At 61.9% G+C, this 22164-nt stretch overlaps 2 protein-coding genes and 2 pseudogenes across 2 annotated transcripts; 2 read left to right on the top strand and 2 right to left on the bottom strand.

Annotated features, from left to right (window-relative positions):
• Nucleotides 1-847: 847 nt before the first annotated feature.
• CD72 (CD72 molecule) lies at nt 848-4187 on the bottom strand. The gene is made up of 7 exons (XM_072860030.1): nt 4103-4187; nt 3928-4017; nt 3628-3717; nt 2766-3080; nt 2359-2507; nt 1887-2020; nt 848-986 (listed from the first exon to the last, which is right to left on the bottom strand). Exons 1-7 carry the CDS (start codon nt 4185-4187, stop codon nt 848-850), a joined length of 1002 nt encoding a protein of 333 aa, XP_072716131.1.
• A 1082-nt stretch (nt 4188-5269) lies between these two features.
• Nucleotides 5270-6801, top strand: LOC140650825 (uncharacterized; annotated as a pseudogene).
• Nucleotides 6802-13436: 6635 nt separating this feature from the next.
• Nucleotides 13437-16485, bottom strand: LOC140650444 (C-type lectin domain family 5 member A-like; annotated as a pseudogene).
• Nucleotides 16486-17235: 750 nt separating this feature from the next.
• On the top strand, nt 17236-20422 carry LOC140650823 (uncharacterized). Its single transcript, XM_072859621.1, is given in 6 exon segments — nt 17236-17902; nt 18028-18102; nt 18219-18296; nt 19513-19557; nt 19752-19895; nt 19993-20422. Coding segments are annotated over 6 exon segments (1341 nt in total). The 3' UTR covers nt 20325-20422.
• Nucleotides 20423-22164: the final 1742 nt, after the last annotated feature.

The following is a 22164-nucleotide window of genomic DNA, read 5'->3' as shown; positions in this document are numbered from 1 at the left end:
AGGCAGAAAGTCCCTGCTGTGGGGAGGGGACCTGGCCAGGTGTGGGGCTGTGCCGTCCCCTGCTCCCGCGTCTTTGCATCCCTGCACCACAGCTCGCTCCATGCTGGGGCTGTTGCACGGCTGCAGCACTGAGCATCAGGGCTCACTCCACTCTGCAGCCTGGTCTGGGCTCCCCATGGTGCGCCAGCCCCTGTGCTCAGGAAGACCCAGTGTATACCCTGTGCAGGTGTGGGGCTGAGCTGTGGGGCCCGTACTGCTCTGCTGAAGCATGTCAGCTGGGGAGGAACAGTCACCGCCACTGCCTCCCCCACCTGCATGATGCCGAGCATCACTGTGGCCAGGGGAGTAGGTGGGAAAGACCTGGGCAGGGGTCTGCAAGAGGGAAAGGAGGTTGCTTGTGTGGATGGGACATCCCAGACAGGGGTGCAGCAAGGCTGAAGCAGAGGTGGTGCGGGGCACAGGCACTGCAAGGGAAGGCAGAGGGTGAGGGTGAGGTGCTGCCCAGCCTCCCCCACATGCAGTGAGACTGGGAAGGCAGCTTGCAAAGGGGTTTCCCCCCCATCTTGCCCCTTTGCTGCCCCACAGCTTGGGGGGGGGTGTCTCTTGAGCTACTGCAGACCAGGGGCTGCCGTGGCAGTGAAGGGATGGAGGCAGGCTCCGTCCAGTATGGGGATGTGCCTGCATCCCTCTCCCTTTCCTGCTAAGCCAGGGGTCAACATGCCCCACACAGAGGCTCAGGCTCCCTACTTTCCTCCACGCACAGCCCATAGGCCCCACGCACCCCAGGGCATGGCAGAGCCTGGCATGGGCACACTCACCACAGCGGTGCCAGGGCCAGCGGCCATCATCATATGAAAGGGGAGCTTGGCCCTGCCACCTTCTCGCAGATCCAGAGGTGCAAGTCATCAGGACCGGCGCACTGGGTAGGTTTGATGTTCCCACGGCTTATTATGGCACAGGACCCGTTCAACTTTGACTTCCATGGCCTGGATGGGGAAATGGCACATCAGGGGGCTGCCACCGCACTATCCACCGTCCCCTGCCGAGGGCTACAGGAAGCCGGGGCCACCAATGGGTTCCCTCTTGCACGCTCGCTGGGGAGGGGTTGAATGCTGCAGTCAAAGGGGGGATCCCCCAGTCCTCCCTTACTGGTTTCACAGGCTGAAGTCTCGGCCGATGCATCCCTGCCCTCCCTCGGGCAGGCTGAGAAACCCCTCTGCCTGAGGTTTGCATTACTTGCGACTCCCTTTAGCCCCCCTGCTTGAATCTCAGCCTCGTGACTGGGGGATATTTCATCCCTGCAGCGCCCGGTGGTGGGGAGAGCCCAGTCCTCCCCGAGGGCACGTGGATCGCTGGAGGAGCTGCCCATCCAGCAGCTGCAGCGCTGCCCTGAGCCATGGGGCTGAGGATGGAGGGGTGGGCAGTGAGCAGGGGCTGGGTACCCAGCACCCGGGCCAGACAGGTCTGTTCCTCCCCACTGCTCTCAGATACCGCAAGAGGAAGTGGTGGCAAGCCGGGGAGGAGCCCAGGACGGGAAGACTTGATTTCCCCTTGAGGAGGGACCCAGGAGGCACATGGGTGATAGAGGTGGTGCTCGAACGCTTTGTCTAGACCCCAAATAAAACTTGCGGTTTCTTTTGTCCCCTCTCGCTGCCTCCTGCTTGCACAAGCCCTGCACATGCCCCCCAAGGCTTGACTGTCCTTTTGCACAGCCTTCGAGCATCTCATCACACCACTGCACCTGCCTCCCCTTGGCCTCAGCTGCTTTGATGCTCTTTGTTGCCCAGTGCTTGTGCCCGGGACTGGGTACCATTGGGATTTAAAACGCTTCCTAAAGCCGTGCTGGAGGAGAGGGGGTTTTGGCAAGAGGCTGTGCCACCAGGTACCTTTCGTAAAGGGAACCGTCCACCCAGAACCAGGCGTCCAGGTCCCCTTCCTCCAGCCAGCCGTAGTCGTACCAGGGGAAACTGCTCTTCTGCAGCCCAATCCAGTACGGGATGTCTGCATTTTTCAGGAAGGTCTGAGGAAGGGGAAAAAGGGCCTTTTCATGGCTTTTCCACAGCATCTATGGACTGCGGTGTCTGCGGGGGGTAGCCATCTCCCCAAGGAGCCCCTGGGGCCAGAGCTCCATGGGGCAGAACAGCTGAGCAGCCCCGGTGCCCCGCTCCAGCCTGGGCAGCATCCAGGGGTGCCAGAGCCTCTCCACCCCACATCCACCACCAGCCATGTGCTCCAATGATCGGCCTTGTACCCTCCGATGTTTTGGCAGGGTAGGAGCCCCCAGAGCGGTGCTGGCCCACCTGGGGAGCCCAGGGCTGGATGCACCAGCTCCTGCCCTCAGCTCCCCCAGCACCCTACCGGCACGGTCCAGCGACTCCAGGATTTGGTGACCAGGAGCTGAGAATATTTCTTCTCGCACTCATCTCTGCTGTCCTCCCATGTCTTCTTCTCCGATGAGATGAAGAGGCACTTGCCCCTGTACAGCAGCCATCCTGAGGGACAGCAGTCTGGGGGCAGGAGCACAGCTCAGGTGCTTGCTCAGCCACAGATCCCCGGGGGGGGGCCAGCCTGGACCGGGAACAGCCCCCACATCTCCCCAGCAGACATCGCAGGCTCAGCCTCTGCTCCAGGCATAGCTTCAGCCTTTGGAACACCCCGTCCCCACCATGTGGCCAAAAAGCCAGTGCCCGTGCCTCGGCACTGCATCTGCTGAGGGGTGCTGGGGTCCCCCAAGGCACCCCATCCCTGGTCCACCATCACCCTACCTATAGCTGTGCAGGAACGCAGGATGGCCACAGTGCTCTCACTGTTGTTGAGCTTCCCCTGCACCGCCTGCATCTCCTTCTCCATCTTCCCCAGGACACCCATGACACGTGCCAGCTCGGTGTCCCGACTCCCCAGCTCCAGCCGGCTGCTGTTGCCCTCCCACCACGCTCGCTGTAGCTCCGCTCTGGCCCACGCCAGCTCCAGCCGTGTCTGCTCCAGGCTCTGCTCCCGCGCACTCACCTCCTGCGAGAGGCGGCCCCACTCGGCCGCATGCTCGCGGGAGGTGTCCCGCAGGCTGCGGGTGACCTGCCAGTCTGGGGACAGTCTGGGTGAGCTGGGGCATGGGGATGGGACAGCCCGAGCAGGGGGACACGGGACTGCCCCTGCCTAGGGGGGTAGTGTGGCCATGGCTGGGTCGGGCAGGGCAAGGCAGGGAGGTGTCCATGCTGGATGAGAAAGACATGGCAGGGAAGTGCATGGTCAGGAGCTGGGCAGGACCTGGCAGGGGAGAGCAGGGCAAGGCAGGACAGGGTGTAGGAGCAGACAGAGCAGGGCAGGGACAGCGAGAGTGCAGCAATACGAGGCTGGGCAAGGCCTGGAAGGGAAGGGAAAGGAGCAGAAAGGGAGAACAAGGTGGGGAAGATGGGTGATGGGAGGCAAGTGAGGCACCCATGACATGTGAGGGATACAGGACAGCATGGGGCAGATGGGACAGAGGGACCTAGCCCCAAGCAATGTGTGTGGGCATCCCTCTATTCACCCACTTATTCACCCGTGGCACCCACCTCAGCCCAGCTGCCTCCCTCTCCCTGTGCTGCCCAGCCACCCCCAGCCCCAACAGTGCCCACCCCCCCAACTCACAGCAAGCCCCCAGGGCCGCGGTGGCCACCAGCAGCAGCAGGCAGGTTGCCAGCAGCCCCACAGTGATGCACCACCACTGGGACCAGCGCCCTGCAAGACACAACCGACCACGGGCATCACCTGCTGCCACCTCCAACTGGAAACCAGGAAACCCAGGCAGCAGAATGGCAGCGTGATGGCACAGGTGGCACAGTGTGGGCACTTCCTCTCTTCAAGGATGGGAGCAGGAGCACCCTGAAACACCACCCACTACCCACGCCAGACCTCCCCGGGTCCCCTGGGCTCCAGCTGGGCACTCACTTGGGCTGGGCTGGGCCCCATCCCCATCCTGCCACACTGGCGCTGGCTGCACATTCTCGTAGGGGCTCTCTGCCTCGTCCATGCCAAGGGCTGTTGGAGGAAGGCAGGGGAGAGTGGCTGAGTCCATGGGGCTGGGCATGGCGGGGGCATTGGGGGTGTTCCCGCGGGCTCTCACCTGCCTCCAGCGTCTGGCTGGCCGTTCTCCAGCCCCCCATCACCTTAGCAAACCTCAGGTCAGCATAAACCATGCTCTGGGCCATGTGGGCAAGCACTGGGCAAGCCCTAAGCCCTGCTGGCTCCCGTCCTGCTGGCTGCCACCCTGCCTTTGGGATGCCTTTCAGGGATGGTCCTGCTCCCCAGTGATTGCACCGTCTCTCAGGGGTGCAAAGGAGAAGTGCAGCCAGTGTCTGCAGAAGCCGAAGTTTGCTCTGAGCTGTAGCAGATGGGACCAGTGAGGCACGGCTGTGGGGAACAGCATGCTCTCATTGGTCCCAGCACCTCCAGTCCGTCCCCTCCTACGCCCCAAAAGTGCTCATGGTCCCCCCCCGGGCATGTGGCAGGGCCAGGGCAGCGCAGCCTGAGGCCAGGGCACTGGCAGAGCAAGGACAGACCCAAATCCCTAGGCCAGGGGAGAGCTGGAGGAGAGCAGGGCCAGCCTGGACACAGGAGCATATTGCCCTGGGGCCAGCCCCATGGAGGGCTGAAGGTCTCCGCAGATGCAGATTTCCCCTCCCAGGCTCTGGGAATGGGAATTTCCCTATGATGTAGCTTGTGCCGCTGCCTCTCGTCCTCTCCCTGGTCCCCTCCTAGAAGACCTCAGCTCTGGCATTGCTCCAAACCCCCACCAGAGAGTTGCAGAGAGCAATGACATCCGCTTTGCCTTCCCTTCCCCAGACCACAACCCCAGTGTTCACAGCATCTCCTCCTCCATCCAGACCTCCAGCCTCTCAGCATCTCAGAGGCCTCTACTGAACCACATCCAGAGAAAGGCACATTTCAGAGAGGGGCACTGAGCTGGGGACCAGCTGGACACAGCTGGACACAGCCAGTTCCTGGGACAGGACTGGAGGTGTGCAGGGGTGCTGGTGGAGCACAGCGTTGAAAGACCGCTCTCCATCATCTCTACAAGAGCAGAAGTACTTAATGACTGGAGAAAGGCAAAAATCACAGCCAACTTCAAAGAGGGCAAGAAGGAGGTGTGGAAAGCTAAAGGTTGAGCAGCTTCCACCCAATCCCCAGGAAACAGATGGGGCATGACCTGAGCACATGGTGGTCCAGGCCCAGGGAGGAGGAGCGCGGAGGAGTAGGAGCCATCAGGGCAGTCGAGGCAGCACCCGCTCGCATGGCCTAGAGCATGGTCTACGCCGATCTGAGGTTTGCCACGGCTCTGCCGCTCACCGCCCCTGCCTGCCCCACAGTGCCCTCCGAGGCCGAGAGCCCCTACGAGAATGTGCAGCTGGGGCTGGTGCCCGTGGCAACCAGCCCAGGTGAGAGCCTGGCTGCAGCCGCCACCATGGGGAGGATGGGTTGGGGGGGCACCAGGCGGTGGCAGCGGGGATGCAGGGTGATGCCCATGGCCGCTCATCTCTTGCAGGGTGATGCCCGTGGCCGCTCATCTCTTGCAGGGTGCTGGCCCTGGCGGCAGTGCATCCCCGCGGGGCTGCTGGCAGCCAGCCTGCTGCTGCTGCTGGTGGCCACCGTGGCCCTGGGGGCTTGCTGTGAGTTGGGGCGGGAGCCACGGGGCGGGGGGCAGCTGGGGAGGGGGGCACTGGGAGCGGGTTTGGGGCTGCGTGAGGGCTGAGCTGCTGGGGGGCGGTTGGGGCCAGAGGGTGCCCGGGGATGGGGGCCCCGGGCGGCGCTGCTTCTTGCTTGGCCGCCCTGAGCTGCCCTCCATCTGCCTGCACTGCCTTCCGCTGCCTTCCCACTGCCTTCTCGTTGCCTTCCTATTGCCTTCCCCCTGCCTCCCATTGCCTTCCCTTTCCCTTCCCATCGCCTTTTCTTTCCCTTCCCTTTCCCATCCCATTGCCTCCCATTGCCTTTCCATTGCCTTCCCATTACCTTCCATTGCCTTCCCATTGCCTCCCCTCCACTTGACACTGTTGGGGCTTCCTTACCCGTCCCACTGGCACCCCCAGGACTGTCTCTGCCTGCAGCCGAACACTTGCCTCCCACTCTCCCTTGCAAGGGCCATACCCGCCCAGCCCCCCGAGCAGGGGCAGTCCCATGTCCCCTTGCCTGGACTGTCCCATCCCCATGCCCCAGCTCACCCAGACTGTCCCCAGACTGGCAGGTCACCTGCAGCCTGTGGGATGCGTCCCGCGAGCATGTGGCCGAGTGGGGCTGCCTCTCACAGGAGGTGAGCGCATGGGAGCAGAGCCTAGAGCAGACGCGGCTGGAGCTGGTGTGGGCCAGAGCACAGTGCGCCTGCATGCCTGCGTGAATGCAGGTAGGGTCGTGGCAGTGTGGGGAGACAGGCAGTGATGCTACTGGGGAGATGCGGGGGCCGATCCTGGCCAGGCTGAGCCCCCTGAGTGCCTGAGCCATGCCCCTGCCCCCAGACTGCTGCCCCTCGGGCTGGGTGCTGTACAGGGGCAAGTGCCTCTTCATCTCAGTGGAGAAGACCACCTCGTGGGAGAGCAAAGAGAAATCCGCTCAGCTGCTGTGGGAAGAAGTTTCCATGGTGGGAATGCTGTCGCTGCCCCTCTGAGATGTGCCCTCTCTCCTAGGTACGACCATTCTGTAGACTGCGGGCTATCAGCTAATGGGAAAATAGAGAGTTCAAAATGCGGGAGAAAGTACCAGTGGATCTGCAAGCAGCCCCCAAAGCTGAGTAGCATATCCAAGACCCTCCTTCCTGTCCTGGTCAAGGAGTGACTGTGCTGCCATCCTGCTCCGTCGCAGGACTCAGGGACAGGAGCTGGGGGTGCACCCCGAGGCCCTCTCCCCTGTGCATGCATTGCCTCAACCTCATTGCAAAGCACTGGGAAAGGGTGTCTGTATTTTAAAGCAAGGCTCATGGAAAACAGACCTTATTCCCCTCTCTCACACTCACGCATACACTTATACCACCTTGCACCAGCTCTCCAGACCCAGGTGCGTGTCCCCATGTGCCCCAGCCAGCACAGCTTGCAGTGACCCAGGACTCTGGTGCGGAGCCCAACTCCTGCCTGCCATGCTCCCCTGAGGCTGTTGGTGGTGTGCTGCTGTGGGATGTGCCGTTTGCATCTTTTCGGAGCTGGGGGATGACGGTGCCATTTGTGTCCCCGACCTGTCCTCTTTGGGGATTCCTGTGGATTTACTGCCTGTCCCTTGCCTGTTCCCTCAGCATCGACAGCTCTCGTCCTGCCCTTTCTCCTGCCTCCATCACCTGCCCAGGGCTTTGGGCTGGGCCTTGCCCACGGAAGGTAAAGATAGTGGTACCATCAGCATGAGAAATTGCTGGGAAGCCCTAAGACCATGGGGGAGATTGGAGAGTGCTGGGGAGCCCTGAGACCATGGGGAGCAAATGAGGAAGCCCTGAGACTGTGGAGGAAATGGGGTGCAATGAGGATCCCTGAGACCATGGGGGGTAAATGAGGGAACCCTGAGACCATGGGGGATCTGAGGGTGCAGCGAAGATCCCCAAGATCATGGGAGGCAAATGAGGGAGTCCTGAAGCTATGGGAGGAAACAGGGGTACAGTGAGGAGCCTTAAGACAGTGAGAGAGATGGGGGAGCCCTGGGGAGGCTTGGGAACACGGGGGAAAGGGGAGAGCCCTGCCACCACAGGGGAAAGATCCCTAAGACCATGGTGGGACTGGCGAGCCCTGAGCTGCCAGGGGGGCAATGAGGGAGGTGGGAACCACTTTGCTAAGCTGGACTTGGGCAGCTTGTGAGAGAAGAGGTGTGGAAGGAGGCTGATGGAGGCAGCCCATGGCATGGTGAGGCTGGGAGGCTGGAACAGGATTACAGGAGGTCTGCAATCTCAGCTATTGTGTGAAACAAGGACTTGCTGTGTCTGGCTTCTCCTGGGGAGCCCAGATGTGGTCTCCCCAGTACCCGCAGAGGAGCAGGCTCCCTTCCCCTGGAGCTCTGAGCTCCAGCCACCACAGCCCACAGTGTCATTGGGCTCTGTCACCACAACGACACACTGTTGACTCCTGTCCAGCCTCTGGTTTGCAGGTCCCCTAGGCCTCTTCAGCACGGCTGCTTACTCACCCATCCTGACGCATGGGGTTTCTCCTTTCCAGCTGCAGGACTGTGGTGGGTTGACCTTGGCTGGACGCCAGGTGTCCACCAAGCTGCTCTGTCACTCCCCCTCCTCATCTAGACAGGGGAGAGAAACTCTAACGAAAGGCTCGTGGGTCAAGATAAGGACAGGGAGGTCACTCAGTGTGAGAGACTGAAAGAGTTAATGTCTCAAATATTGTGGCGCTATTTGCATGGCGACGGCAGGTCGGTGAGCACCGGGTGGGGGAGAGCGAGAGCGGGACATGGAGAGCGTCGGAGGATGCACGGTTCTGGGTTCCGACGGACCTTACCATATATGGCCAGAGGTCACAAAGGGTTTATCTGAGGAAGGGGCTTGCGACCACCCGAGAGACCCCTCGTGACCATCCCCCTCCCCCAGCACCTGTGCAGAAGATTGAGAACTTTCTAGAACAAGAACCATGTAAGTCCTCAAGGGGCGTACCTGGAGGCGGGGATTAGCCTATAAAAGACACGCCCTCCAGGGAACCGCGCACGCGCCCACCACTGGAGGATTGCCACGTCTGTCATCATCATCGCGGGATCCAAGGGTGGTGATACTTTTCCTTTCTCTTTCCTCCTCTCTTCTCCTTTCCTTTTCTTACTTCTCTCTTCCTCTACTCTTCCAATATATGTAAGTTTGGGATAAATTGTGACAGGTTGCACGGAAAATAGCTCCATTGCCAAATCGCCTCTGTTCGTTCGTTGAGCTTGCTAGTTCATTAAGTTTGTCCATTTGTTGAATTCACCAGTTAATAAAGTTGCTGGCCAGCCTGTTCCTCTGAGTCATTGTCGTGACTCTACCGGCCACGCGGCTCTGCCGAGCAGAGATCGGCCTTTGTCGGTACACAAACAGTCGGGGAATCAAAAAGATTCACCCATCTCGCAACCCACCGAGTGGGACGAGACACTCAGCAATTACTGCCATGGGCAAAACAGACTTGACTCAGGGAAATTAATTTAAGTTATTACCAATCAAATCAGAGTAGGATAATGAGAAATAAGAACAAATCTAAAAACACCTTCCCCCCACCCCTCCCTTCTGCCTGGGCTCAACTTCACTCCCAAATTCTCTACCTCCTCCCCCTGAGCAGTGCAGGGGGTCAGGCAATGGGGGTTGAGGTCAGTTCATCATGCATTGTTTCTGCCGCTCCTTCCTCCTCACTCTCTTCCCCTGCTCCAGCATGGGGTTCCTCCCACGGGAGACAGTCCTCCACGAACTTCTCCAACGTGGGTCCTTCCCAGGAGCTGCAGTTCTTCACAAACTGCTCCAGCATGGGTCCTATGGTTCCATAGGGTGCAGTCCTTCAGGAACAGACTGCTCCAGCATGGGTCCCCCATGGGGTCACAAGTCCTGCCAGCAAACCTGCTCCAGTGTAGGCTCCTCTCCACGGGGTCACAGCCACCTTCGGGTGCATCCACCTGCTCTGGCGTGGGGTCCTCCACGGGCTGCAGGGGAATCTCTGCTCTGGTGCCTGGAGCACCTCCTCCCCCTCCTTCTTCACTGACCTTGGTGTCTGCAGAATTGTTTCTCTCACATATTCTCACTCCCCTCTTCTGGCTGCTGTTGCACAGCAGCTTTTTTCTCCTTCTTAAATATGTTAGCACAGAGGCACTACCAATGTCACTGATTGGCTCAGCTTTGGCCAGCAGCGGGTCCATCCTGGCACCGGCTGGAACTGGCTCTGTCAGACATGGGGGAAGCTTCTGGCATCTTCTCTCAGAAGCCACCCCTGCAGCCCCCCTGCTATCAAAACTTTGCCATGCAAACCTAATACAAGGACTTACCCTTTCCCCCATCCAACATCAGCAGGCTCCCATCAGCTGGTTTCTCCAGGCCCCTCTGAACAGTCCTGCCCTCCAATATACCCATCACTGCCCAGTTTGTTATTGCCCCCCCAGCTGGCTGAGGCCATCCCCATCCCATCATCCAGGGCACCGGTGAAGGCTTCAAGGAGCATTGGCCCCAGGATTGACCCTGCAGGGATGTTGCCAGCTGAATGGGGCACCGCTGACACCCCCCTGCAGCCCTCCCACCATCCAGGTTTCCACCCACCTTCTCCCCTTCTCCTGGCCACATCTTCCCACTCTGCCAGCGAGGAGACCATGGGAAACCATGTCCCAGACCTCAAAGGGTCACAATAAATGGCCCCCATTGCTCTCCCCTTGTCCCCAGCCCAGTTCTCCCATGGCAGCAGGCAGGTTGGGCAGGCGCCACTTGCCCTTGGTAAATCCTGCCTGGATCCCCCCAGCCACCACCATCGCATGCCCAGGAGGACATGCTCCATCTTCTTCCCAGGATCAAGGCTCTTCTCTCACCAGAAGAACAAAGCTCAACCCTAGGACAGGCTGCGGCCGAGGGCAGGTGATGGAGGGAGGAGAAAGGGCAGGACAGGAGCCAGCGACAGACAGTGACAGAGGCGAGGGGCAGATAGTAAAACCAAAGGACTCCCTGAGGGGGACAGCTTGGAGACACCAATGGCACCATCATACTCATCTTCACAAGGTGCAAGAGGCACCTCCCAAACCAGCGCATGGTCACCAGCCTCAGAGGAAGGCAACAGAGGTGAGCAGGGCTCGGTACCAGCATCCCCTCCTTGAGTCATGGGAGACGGGGCTGGAGGGCAGGGGTAGGGGATGTAAGCATGGGTGAGAGTGTGAGACAGAGAAATACAGTCTCTTTTCATAAGTCTTGTTTTAAAATGCAGACACCTTTTTTCCCAACCTGTCTCCCCAGAGCTTTGCAATGTGATTGAGGCAATGGTGCGCAGGGATGTGGCTGTGCAGGAGGGGAAGGGTGTCTTTGCCGTGCATCCCCAGCTCCTGTCCCTCAGTCCTGTGATGGAGAGGGGGTCTCAGAATCAACCCCTAGACCAGGAGAGGAAAGAGGGACTTGGATGGGCTGCTCAGATTTGGGGGCTGCTCACAGATCCATGGAAAATGGTAAGAGCAGAAGGAGCAGCTTGTCTTCCCAGAGGCCATTTTTGCACAGTGGGTGAACTAATTGTTCCTAGAAGGGAAGAAGCACTTGAGAGGTGCCACCACCATGCTCCCAGCCTGCTGCCAGCCCCACTGTGCCCCACACGCAGCTGCAGCCCCAGGGCCCCTTAGCCTGGACAGGAAGGCCAGAGAACTGCCCATGCCCAAGCATTGGCCCCATGGCCAGGACAGACACCTGGGCAGTGCCCGGCACCTCTATCCATGGCTGATGAAGGTGGGAGAGGTGCAGTGGCCAAGATGGACCAACTTACTCTTTATACGGCTTCTCATCCAGCCCCTCAGGTTTATCATTATGATTTTGATATCTCTCTCCAATTCAGTAGGCAGCACTAGGTGCCTGCACAAAATGCTGGGGGCAGAGAAGCTGTCAACCGCTTGCCCCATGCCCAGCACCCACCTGGTGCCCAGGAGCCCCGGGGCAGGCCATGCTCCACCCCACAGCCTGCCAGGACTGGTACCCAGGGCTCGTGGTGCCACAAGGCAATAGAAAGGCTATGGGAAGGCAGTGGGAGGCAATGAGAAGCCCCAACAGTGTCAAGTGGAGGGGAGGCAATGGGAAGGCAATGGAAGGTAATGGGAAGGCAATGGAAAGGCAATGGGAGGCAATGGGATGGGAAAGGGAAGGGAAAGAAAAGGCGATGGGAAGGGAAAGGGAAGGCAATGGGAGGCAGGGGGAAGGCAATAGGAAGGCAACGAGAAGGCAGTGGGAAGGCAGCGGAAGGCAGTGCAGGCAGATGGAGGGCAGCTCAGGGCGGCCAAGCAAGAAGCAGCGCCGCCCGGGGCCCCCATCCCCGGGCACCCTCTGGCCCCAACCGCCCCCCAGCAGCTCAGCCCTCACGCAGCCCCAAACCCGCTCCCAGTGCCCCCCTCCCCAGCTGCCCCCCGCCCCGTGGCTCCCGCCCCAACTCACAGCAAGCCCCCAGGGCCACGGTGGCCACCAGCAGCAGCAGCAGGCTGGCTGCCAGCAGCCCCGCGGGGATGCACTGCCGCCAGGGCCAGCACCCTGCAAGAGATGAGCGGCCACGGGCATCACCCTGCATCCCCGCTGCCACCGCCTGGTGCCCCCCCAACCCATCCTCCCCATGGTGGCGGCTGCAGCCAGGCTCTCACCTGGGCTGGTTGCCACGGGCACCAGCCCCAGCTGCACATTCTCGTAGGGGCTCTCGGCCTCGGAGGGCACTGTGGGGCAGGCAGGGGTGGTGAGCGGCAGAGCCGTGGCAAACCTCAGATCGGCGTAGACCATGCTCTAGGCCATGCAGGCAGGTGCTGCCCCGGGCAGCAGCAGTTCGGGGACTCGGTCCTGCCCTGCTCCGCCGCAGTCAGGTGGCAGGCTGTGGCCAAGACCGTGTAGGGTGGAGCCACTTCTTCATGTGCAGACAAGTAGAAGTAGTTGCGTTATTTGCAAAAAGTGGTTTTATTTCTGAGGTCGCTCTCACTTTGGGGGGGGAACGAGCTCCATCCTGGGCAGCACACTCTGCATCCGCCTCCCCAGGCTGCGAGGAGCCCCTGGAGCCCATGCATAGTGGCCACAGTGGGGCCGTGCCTGCCATGCCTCACCTTCCTCATCCCACCCCCTGCCAGGAGAAAGGGGCTTGGTCCTCCACATGTGCCAGGAGGGACACCCAGATATGTCCATGCGGGAGCTGCGTGCTACTGGCACGACCCAGGTGGTCTCTATTGAACCCGTAATGGCCCCCAGGACCAAACCCCTCCAAGCCAAGCCCCAGCAGGCCTTTTAGGCTCTTGTGCATCACCCAGCCTCAAAGCAAAGTGTGTTTGCTGCAACCTCCGCAGACTGGGCAGGCACCAGGAGACAAGCTGCTGCTCAGCCCAAGCCCTCTGCGGGACTGGGAAGGCAAAGGGTCACCTCTTAGCTGCCTTCCCTGAGAAGCTTAAACCCTGGGCAGCCACCATGATCAGAAAGCCCAGAGCTTTGGGGGACCTGCTCCATCCTGCACAGGAGCTGCTCCATGATGCCACCAGGCCATGGGAACGCTTGGGTTGATGCTGGCTCCTGCCCCTTCCTTCAGTGGCAGCAGCTGCTGTTTTCCACTGGGCAGCAATGTGACTGAGTCAGTGAGCTGGAGGAGGCACATCCTCCATCCCACCACCCTCATTCCCCAAAGCCAGCCACAGTGTCTGAGTGCCAGAGTTTATTGGCAAAATGCAGAGATCTGGGGGAGGTGAAGAGCTCTGGGTGAGGAGGCGACGGTGCCCAGGGATGCCTCCGGCTGCAGGGGGGGCACAGGGTGGTGGGACAGCCGGGCTGGAGGTCCCCATGGTTACCAAGGCCCCACACAGGTGTAGGTGGTATTTCCCCAGAGGAAAGCAGGGGGCGAAGACCAGAGCCACTGCAGGGCTGCTGTGTTCTTCTCGCAGACCCAGCCATGGGCTTCCCTGTAGAGGCCGCCGGACAGCCCTGAGCCTGACACCCTGCCGCAGGCCAGGAAGGAGCTGGTGAAGCGCTGGATTGGGAAGAGCCTGCAGGGAGAGAGTGGGCTGAGATGGGATGGGTGGGATGGACTGGGGCTGGCCTGTCAGCAACTCCTCCAGCCAGGGACCGGAGGCTGCGCAGAGATGCTGTGGGGGCAAAGCTCGCCTTCCCCATGGAGCACTGTCCCCTGCCACCCTCCTCCCGATTAGGACACATGCTCTGATTGTTCTGATTCCCCCCCCACCCTACCCCTGCCTGCTTGGCATGCAGCCCCCAGCCCCTCCTGGCAGGGCTCGGCACCAGTTGCACCAAGCAAAGCCCCATGCTGAGAACCTGCTTTTGGGGGACCCCCCCAACCCTCACCCAAGCAGGGTGGGGGCACTGGGGTCAGGCCTCTGCAATCTTCCCTTCCCTAAAATGCCCCAGTGCAGCCCTGGGGAATTGAGAGGTGGCCAAGATGTGGAGCACGTCCCTGCCCTCCAGTGGGCTGCCTGTCCCTCCTGTCACCTCCCCGAGCCCTGGCGTTGGACCCTCAGCAGCTCTGGCTGGGGACAAGCTGACAGCCTCACCCCTTCAGTGCAGTGCCATCCAGCCACTTCCAGTCAGAACTGGAGCTGTCCCGCTTCAGCCCCACATGGAAGACCTCCATGTTGGCCATGTGCACCAGGAAAGCCTAGTGCAGGAGAGGACCTACGTGAGCTCCCCGGGGGGACACCCAGCCCCAGCCATGCGATTAGCAACGGGGGTTGCGCAGTTCAGGCACAGCATTGCCGGCTCCCTGCCTGGAGACTTGGCTAGGCTTTGGGCACGTGGGCCAGAGCCGGGGAGCTGAGATGATGCTGGTGATGGCTGGGTGACTGTTGAGGGACCTTGAGGTGGTCACCAACACAGCCCGATGCCCACGGGGGGTTGGACCGGCCAGGCTGGGTGCACTCACCAGGGTGGCGTTGGCTCAGACAGTGACCAGCTGTGCCCCTCTGGAGCAGCAGTCCTCTCTGCTCTGCTCCCAGCTCTTTTTGGCAGAGAAGTAGTAGCACTGCCCCGCATCCCAGAGACAGCTGGCTGGGCAGAACTGGCATCACCCTGCACACCAGAAACGCAGCCTGGGGGAGCAGCCAGGACGATGCAGCCAGCAGGAGCTGCCACCAGCCCCCAGCCCAGAGGGAAGCAGGGGTAGCCAGGGTGCCAACCAACTCAGCGTGCTCCTGCAGCTGCCCCATGGAGAGGACACTCCATTTGCCCTTACTCTGGAGCCCAGCTCCCACATACCAGCCCCAGCTCCCCAGCGGGAGCCCCAGGGGAGATGGGTTGGTTACATGAAGGTGCTGGCATCAGGCAGGTGGGTTGAGGAGGGGAGCTCCAAGTTTGGGGGTGATACAAACATAATTTGCAAAGTGCTGAGAATGCAGTCGGGATTTCAGCTTCACTAGAGGCTGGTTGAAAGAGCACGCTTGATGCCGTTCGGCATGCGGATGCTCGTGGCAGCTGTGAGCCTAGTACTGGTGGCGTGCCCAGGTGATGCTGAGCCGCGCTGGGGTCATCTCTTCCAAAGGGATCCCAGCAGCGCAGCCTGTTCAGCAGCGCTGGGGCAGCTCTCCATGCTGTGAGCCAGGGGACAGGCAGCAAGGGTGGAGGAAGACTTGGAGGGGGGACACACATTCTGGAGTAGGGACAGATCCTGCCTCTTGAAAGGAGCAGCCAGGCCCTCTCCAAACCTCACCCAGGAGCCTGCCAGGCTCTCCTACCTCGCAGTGTCTGTCACCCATAGCTAGGGCTCTCCTCCATGCTCCAGGGACCATGGGTGCAGCTCGCCTGTTGTCCTAAATCTACAGAAGAGGAGCACAGGAGTGTCCCTGCCAACCCTGGGCTCTTGCTCCCAGCAGCATCCAGTGCCCTCTCCCACAGGACAGCCCCGCAGCTGTGGCTGAGGGCATCCCCCCCTTTAGGTGACCTGCCAGCCAAGCCTGCCAAGGTCCTTTGCGGCTTTTGCTGTGCTTGGGAGCCCATCACATGACAGGCTTTCGGGGAAAGTGCTTCTGCCTTTTGGTTTCAGTGCCACTGCTCTCCCTCCTGTCTTCATTTTGTTGCCATGTGATGAAGCAGGATGCCCCGGTGCTGTCCCTGAGCCCATGCTGTCTCCCTGCTTTCCTCTCCCAGCCAGACAGGTGAGGTCTTGCCTTACCAATTTTCCTGCTTGCCCCAGAGCCCAGAAACCCACAATGCCCTCAGCCCCAAGCAGGAGGGCCCAGCTTCGTGGGCAGGCTGCAGTTCTGCTGCCTGCTGCAGCAGGGCCAGGGCAGCTGCCCCCTCCAGCAGCCCTGGGGCTTAGTACCCCTCCAGCACACAGACCCCACAGTGCCAACCTCGAGCCCTCAGCCGGAGAGGTCCAGGGTACTCACAGTGGAAGCTCAAGCCGACAAGGATGATGTGTGCCAGCAGCAGCAGCAGGGAGAAGAGCCAGGCTGAGGGCTGCCCAGCACCAGGGCAGCTGCACCGGCTGCTGAGGAGCTGAGAGAGGGAGTTAACCTGGGTCCTGGGTCCTGGGGGCTTGGTGGGAGTGGTGGGGAGCCCCCAGCCAGGAAAGGTCTGTGAGCCACAGGCAGGGTCTCAGGAAGCAGCAGGGGAGCCCAGGAAAACTGAGGGAGAGCCCATTTGCAGCACCTTGACCCTCCTAGAAGTTGTCTTCCTGCAGACAGTGCTTGGCATGAGGGGAGGGAAGAACAGAGCAGGAGGTGCTTGTGTGCGCTGTGCCATGCAGCTGGGGTGCAGTGAGCATCCTTTGCCCTTGAGCCCCGGGGAGCCGTGGGGAGAGCTGGGGTGCTAGGGGCAGGGAGCAGCGTGCCATTACCTGGTGTGGGGGGCAAGCGCAGATTGGTGTACGTGACCCCCTCTTCCATCCCTCCCTCGGTCTTTCGCTCTGCGCCCCACGGGGGAAGCGGCAACCCCCCCCCAGCTCCCTTTGGCAGCTGGGCGTGACGTGAAATGGAAAGTGCCACTTCCTGGCAGGGTCCCCAGAGGCACCACCTGGGCCACAACCCTGGGGGGTTGCGGCACTGCCAGTGCCTAGGGGAAGTGGGAGCCCCGGCGAGGCCAGCACCCAGGCGTTCCCTGCACAAAGGAACCCCACACCCCTGGCTCCGGGGCTGTGAGTGGTGGGGATGGCTGCTAGCTCAGATGTGGGGCCAGGGCTGGGCTAGGCAGCCGTGTGGAGGCTTCCCCTGCCCCAACCACTCGGTGCTCAGCAGATCTGCCCTGGGGACTGTGCGGGGGAATTAGGCATCCTTGGGGAGCAGGACACGGGGCCCTGTCCGCGTCCCCAGGCTCTGCACTCTCAGAAGCATCAAGGCCATGGAGTGTTTGCTCATATGTGGTTTCTGCTGCCTTTTTTGCATGGGACTGCAGCTGCATCTCAGCCCTGGAAAGTCGGGGGCTGGGGTGCTCCTTCCCCTCCCCAAGCCCTGAGGGCTGCCGTGATGGGCATCCCTGCCATGCCCTCGGGGGTGGGGGGCAGAGTCCCCCAGCCCCCCAGGGGTGGTCCTGCCCCGGGCTCCCTGCCGCACCGCGCACTTCCACCCCTACAGCCGGGCAGGGCAGGGGCGGGGATGCCTGCGGGCAGGCAACGACCCCCTCCGCCGGGCTGGCGGGTGATGAGGGGATGGCGCGGTCAGGACTACGTTTCCCAGCGGCTCCTCCCGGGGCTGTACATGCTCGGTGCGGCTCCCGGCGGTTCCCGGCAGCTCCCGGCGCGGCGCCCGGTGCAGCGCAGGGGCGCTCGGTGCGGCTCCCGGTGCGGCCGCCGGCGGTTCCCGGTGCGGATCCCCGCGGCCTCTGGTGCAGCTCCCGGCGCGGCGCGGCAGACTTGCCGTGCGCCCTCGAGAGCACACGGCCGAGCCCCGGGGCTGAGCCCTGCCCATCCCAGCCTCACCGCCGGCCCGGGGCCGAGCTTTCCCCCGGCACCCACCCTCGCCCCCGGCAGCATGCCCCGCAGGCGAGCCTGGACGCAGGCGGAGGTCAGCAGCCTCCTGGCGCTGGTGGGGGGCTCGGGGGAGGCTGCCCTGCTCATGGCCTCCACGTCGCGACCCAACGAGGCGCTGTGGTGGGAGATCTCCCAGGGGCTGGCGGCAGCTGGCTACGGGTGCAGCGTGGCCCAGTGCCACTCCAAGTGGAAGGCACTCAAACAGGCTTTCCACTTGGAGCGGGAGACACGCCGGAGGGCTGGCCGCCACTCGCCCTGCCTGCCCCTGCACTACCAAGCCATGAAGAACATCTGGAAGGCAGCTGGGCAGCCTATCTTTGGCGAGCGGAGGATGCCAGGTGGGTGCCAGGGGTGGGCTGGTGGGTTTGGCGGGTCGTGGGGCGGCTGGATATGGGATGCTGAGGGAGTGCTGGTGCCGCCTGGCCACCTGGGGTCCCATGATGATCTCTTTCTCTTCCTCTAGACCTGGTGAAGCTGCCCCCCAGGAAATGCAGGTTGGCCATCACCGCCTGTTCTCTGTCCTTGCCAGAGCCGCCAGGTACCTGTGGGCTCAGGCAGCTGGAGTGGGACTTGTCCCTGCTATGGGGTGGCTGGGACTCCTTGTCTCCTGGTTACTGAAGCTCTTTTATGCACCCCCTCACCCTCCCTCTGCAGAGCACGACATTGTCAGGGATGCCCTGGGCATGCTGCTGTCCCCGCTGCTGCAGTGTGCAAAGGACGAGCCAGAGAGACGTAAGTACTGGTCTGCCCTGCTGCACTGGGCTGCACAGCCACGGCTCCAGCCCAAGCCCACGCCAGCATGATGAGAACGGGGGGCTCAGAGGGTCAGGGGTGTTTTCTTCCCAGGAGGGATCTGTCGCATTGTGGTCCCTTGGCAGGGATGCTCACAGATGGGAGTGTTGGGAGCTTTGGCTCCAAACCAGCCCCAGAGCATGAGGGGATGAGGACGGCTGAGATGGGGCAGGAGGGGGTCCCTGCTCTGACCCAGCCTCAGGGCATGGCAAGGCTGCTGGCTGCCCTGGGGCAGGTCGTGAGGCTCAAGGTCTCTAAGGGACAGTGGCCCCAATCCAGCCCAGGGGGCTCTCATGGCTGTGCGGCACTGCAGGGCATGTGACTCCCCTTCCTTTGGCAGGTCCTGGCTCCCCTCTTCCCCAGTAACACCATAAAGCTTCGGATGAGTTAGGAATGGGTGTGAGGGCCAGAGGTGCCTGCAGCTCCCCTGCCCTGCAGTGCACCCAGGGGCGGATCCTGCGCCCCCCTCGCTGTGTGCACTCCCAGGGGTTTGGCACTGAGGTGATGCAGGATACATCCCTGGGTCTGATTTGCGTGGGTGCCCCGGCCAGCATCCGCACTGGGCAATTAATTGCCTTCTGTCTCCCTAAATTCCCCCTGCAGTTTCAAGTGGATGTAGGATTCTCCTTCACTTCCAGTCCTAATATGTTGTGTAGCGTTGCTGTGTGCTGCTGCCTTCCAGCCCAGAGGTGGCTGCATTGCAGTGGTGGGTGAGTGACGCCTGCTTTTGTATCTAGCTCGTGAAACGCTTTGGAGCCCTGAAGGGTGCTGTGGAGCTGTGGCTAGGGCATGTCAGGCTGTGGGGCTGGCTGGGGCAAGCCAGGCAGACCCCAGGCTGGTGGCAATCCCCCAGCAGGTCCCAGTCAGACGGCACATCTCTCCTCTCTGCTCTCTCCCAGCAGCTGGTGGGGACCACATTGCTGGAGTGCTGTCTGCTCCCCCCCGCCATGCCACGTAAGGCTTTCCTTGCCCCACTCGGCCTGGTAAACCCCCTCAGCCCTGCGAGCAGGGTCTGACACGGTTCTCATTGCAGATGCCGGTCTCTGCTTCCCTCCCCTTCCCCTCCTGGGTGAGTACCATGCCCAGGCGGCCGTGCTTGTGCGCCCTGGGGCAGGAGGCAGCCACAGCTCACGGGCTGGGTCTGCTCTCCTTCCAGGCTGTCACACTGCCCTGAAGCAGGAAAGAGCTGAGTGAAAGGCTGGTAAGGGTCTGCAGCTTCGAGCAAGTCCCCCTGCTCTGGGGAGCAGCTCTGTCCTGTCCTGCCCATGGGGACGGAGGGCAGGGGCTCCTGCAGGCAGTGCCCACCCGGGGTTCTGCGGCGGGATCAGGCTGAGCACAGGGCTTGGGTGGCTCCAGCACCCTGGTTGCTCCCTCCATGCCAAACCATCGTGGCAGGTTTCCCTGGTGAGACATCCCTGGGGATGGGAAGAGGAAACCAAGTGCTGCCAGTGGCTGCCACAGCCCCAGGCTCCCCTGGGACGGCTGCTGTGATCGAGCAGCTGGCAGCGGGTGAAGAGGCATCAGACACAAGCCTGTACGGTGGGTCCTCCCTGCAGCGTCCCAACAGCCGCACCACGTGCAGGGCTCTTGGAGCTGTGGTGAGGGTTTGCTGCCACTGACCCCCCTCTTGCTGCAGGCTCCGGCGTGGCAGGCTTGCTCCAGAGTGTCCAGCAGCTGCTGGTGCAGATCCTGCAGACGTTGCGGCAGCAGCAGGCGCTGCTGGAGAGCCTGGCCAGCGACACCATCTCCCACCTCCACCTCCTCTCCCACAGCCTGGTGCAGGTGGGCGAGACCCTGCACCAGCTCCTGCCACAGACCCACCCCAGCCCTCTCGGCCGCTACGTCCCCCATGTGCCCCTTTTCGAGGGCAGGCCCGGGGTGCCCTGCTCCCCCGGTGCTCCCCACACCTCCCCAGATCAGAAAGAAGAGCCTCGGGCATACCCTGCCGCCAGCTGCACCCCCCCATGAGTGCCACCATCCCTGGCCCCAGGGGCGACGGCTTCGCTATGTAGCCGCGGCACAAATCTTTATAGCAGAGGCCCCAGATATTTTGAAAGTTTATAGAAGAGACGCATTTTAATAAAATTAAAAATAGCTTTTGTACCAGCGGCAACAATTGACTGATTCTTTCCCCCTCTCCGGGGGAAGTTCCCCTTCTTGCTTCTGAGATGAGCAGAAGGAGAACTCGGCTATTTACAGCCTCCAAGAAACTCCCAGGCTGCAGACCACAGGGCAGATGTACTTTCTCTGCCCCTGCCTGCTCCCTGACAGCTTCCAGCTGGGCCTGGGGCCAGCAGGACCCTGGCCTGGAGGACATGCTGCTGGGCTGTGGAGGGGAGCGGGGCTGCCGCTGGGGCTGGGGAGGGCAGGGAGCCCAGCCGGGGCACAGGCTGCATCTTTCTGCAAGGGAAGGGACCAGGGTGGGCGATGCTGGGCAGCACCGGGGCTGGGAAGGCAGCATGTGCTGCGGCCATTGTCCCTTGGTCACCAGCTCCTTGTCAGGTCACTTCCAGCGGGCGAGCTGGGAGCTTGCAGCATGCTGCAGTGAGCCCCTTCCTGCTCCTGAGGGCTCAGGATGTGGATCACCATCAGGTAGCGGTAGCTGCAGACATGCCACGGCATGTTGCGCTTGGCAAAGCGGGCGCTGGCTCTCACCCAGACCCCTGTCACCTCCGCCAGGATGCCCATGTAGGTGTCCTCCACGGGGATGGGGTGGACATACCAAGCCACCTCCAGGATCTTCTCGGCTGCATCCAGGGAGAGGACGTAGCTGATACCACTGGCGTAGGGCAGGTAGACATCAGGGTGATAGTCCTGCTGCACCACATGCCACTTGCTTGGTGGGCTGGCAGATGACCTGCTGCTTCTCCTGGTAGAAGAGGGACCCCATGTAGAGGCCGGTCCACGCTGGGTTGAGCCCAGCCAGGAAGATGGGCAGGTGGTCCAGTCCATGTTGAAGCAGTTGTCATCCATCTTTGGGTTGAAATGGGGCCAGCACTGCTTGGACGCCCACTTCAACATGTGCATGACCTTCAGGGTGAGGTTGCAGTACATGTCCCTGTAGCTCCCCAGTCCTTGAACTCTTGCCCTTCCTGAGCACCCTACGTGTGGCTGGGCCATGGAGAGGGGCCGGGAGCATGGCCAACAGGGCTGCCAGTGAGGCGGCCAGGGACAGCAGGGGCTAGGGCACTGGCAAGTGGCAATGCCACAGCCCAGCTGGCATCTGACAGGGGAGAAATGTGGGCAAGCAGTACTGGGAAAGCCCATTACCTCTCGCGGTGCCATCCCTCATCCCATGCCAGCTACATGCCCTAGGTCAGAGAGAAGGGCCGTAAGCACAGAGGCACGCCAGTCCCATGACACAGCGGGTAGGGAGCCGGGGCCTGCGGGGGCTGCCGGGAGCGGGGCCAGCCCCAGCAGTGACACTGCTCCCATGGCCACACACAAACCCTCCTCTGTGCTCCTAAGCAGGGAGCAGAAAGCGGCTGGCTGCTGGCCAGTGGCTCTGGCCCTGAACCTTGCAGCAGCAGTGCTGCTGCCTGCAAATAGCTCTGCCCTGGCTTTCCCCTGGGAGCTGGTCAGAGTGGGTGAAGGTGGGATCCCTCTTCCTGAACCCTGCTGCTTGCAACCAGTGAGGTTGCAATGGGAGGGCACCTTTGGGCTGTGGTTGCCCATGCTCCCCACCACCCTGCTGTGCTCCCCGTCATCCCACCGAGCTCCCCGCCGTGATTCCCATCATCCCACCGAGCTCCCCACCGCCCTGCTGTGCTCCCCATCATCTTGCCATGCTCCCCACCAGAGGCTACAG

This window comes from Ciconia boyciana, chromosome 4, assembly GCF_034638445.1.
Source record: "Ciconia boyciana chromosome 4, ASM3463844v1, whole genome shotgun sequence".
NCBI classification, from domain to species: Eukaryota; Metazoa; Chordata; class Aves; order Ciconiiformes; family Ciconiidae; genus Ciconia; species Ciconia boyciana.
This window is presented reverse-complemented; position numbering and strand designations above follow the sequence as displayed.

Bases quoted from the DNA above. Each gene is read 5' to 3' on its own strand.
- CD72 (XM_072860030.1), bottom strand. From the start codon at position 4,187: ATGGCCCAGAGCATGGTTTATGCTGACCTGAGGTTTGCTAAGGTGATG. The intron at 3,718-3,927 runs GTGAGTGCCCAG...TGTGTCTTGCAG, and splicing joins TGGGGCCCAGCCCAGCCCAA to GGCGCTGGTCCCAGTGGTGG. The intron at 2,508-2,765 runs GTAGGGTGATGG...TCCTGCCCCCAG, and splicing joins GCGTTCCTGCACAGCTATAG to ACTGCTGTCCCTCAGGATGG.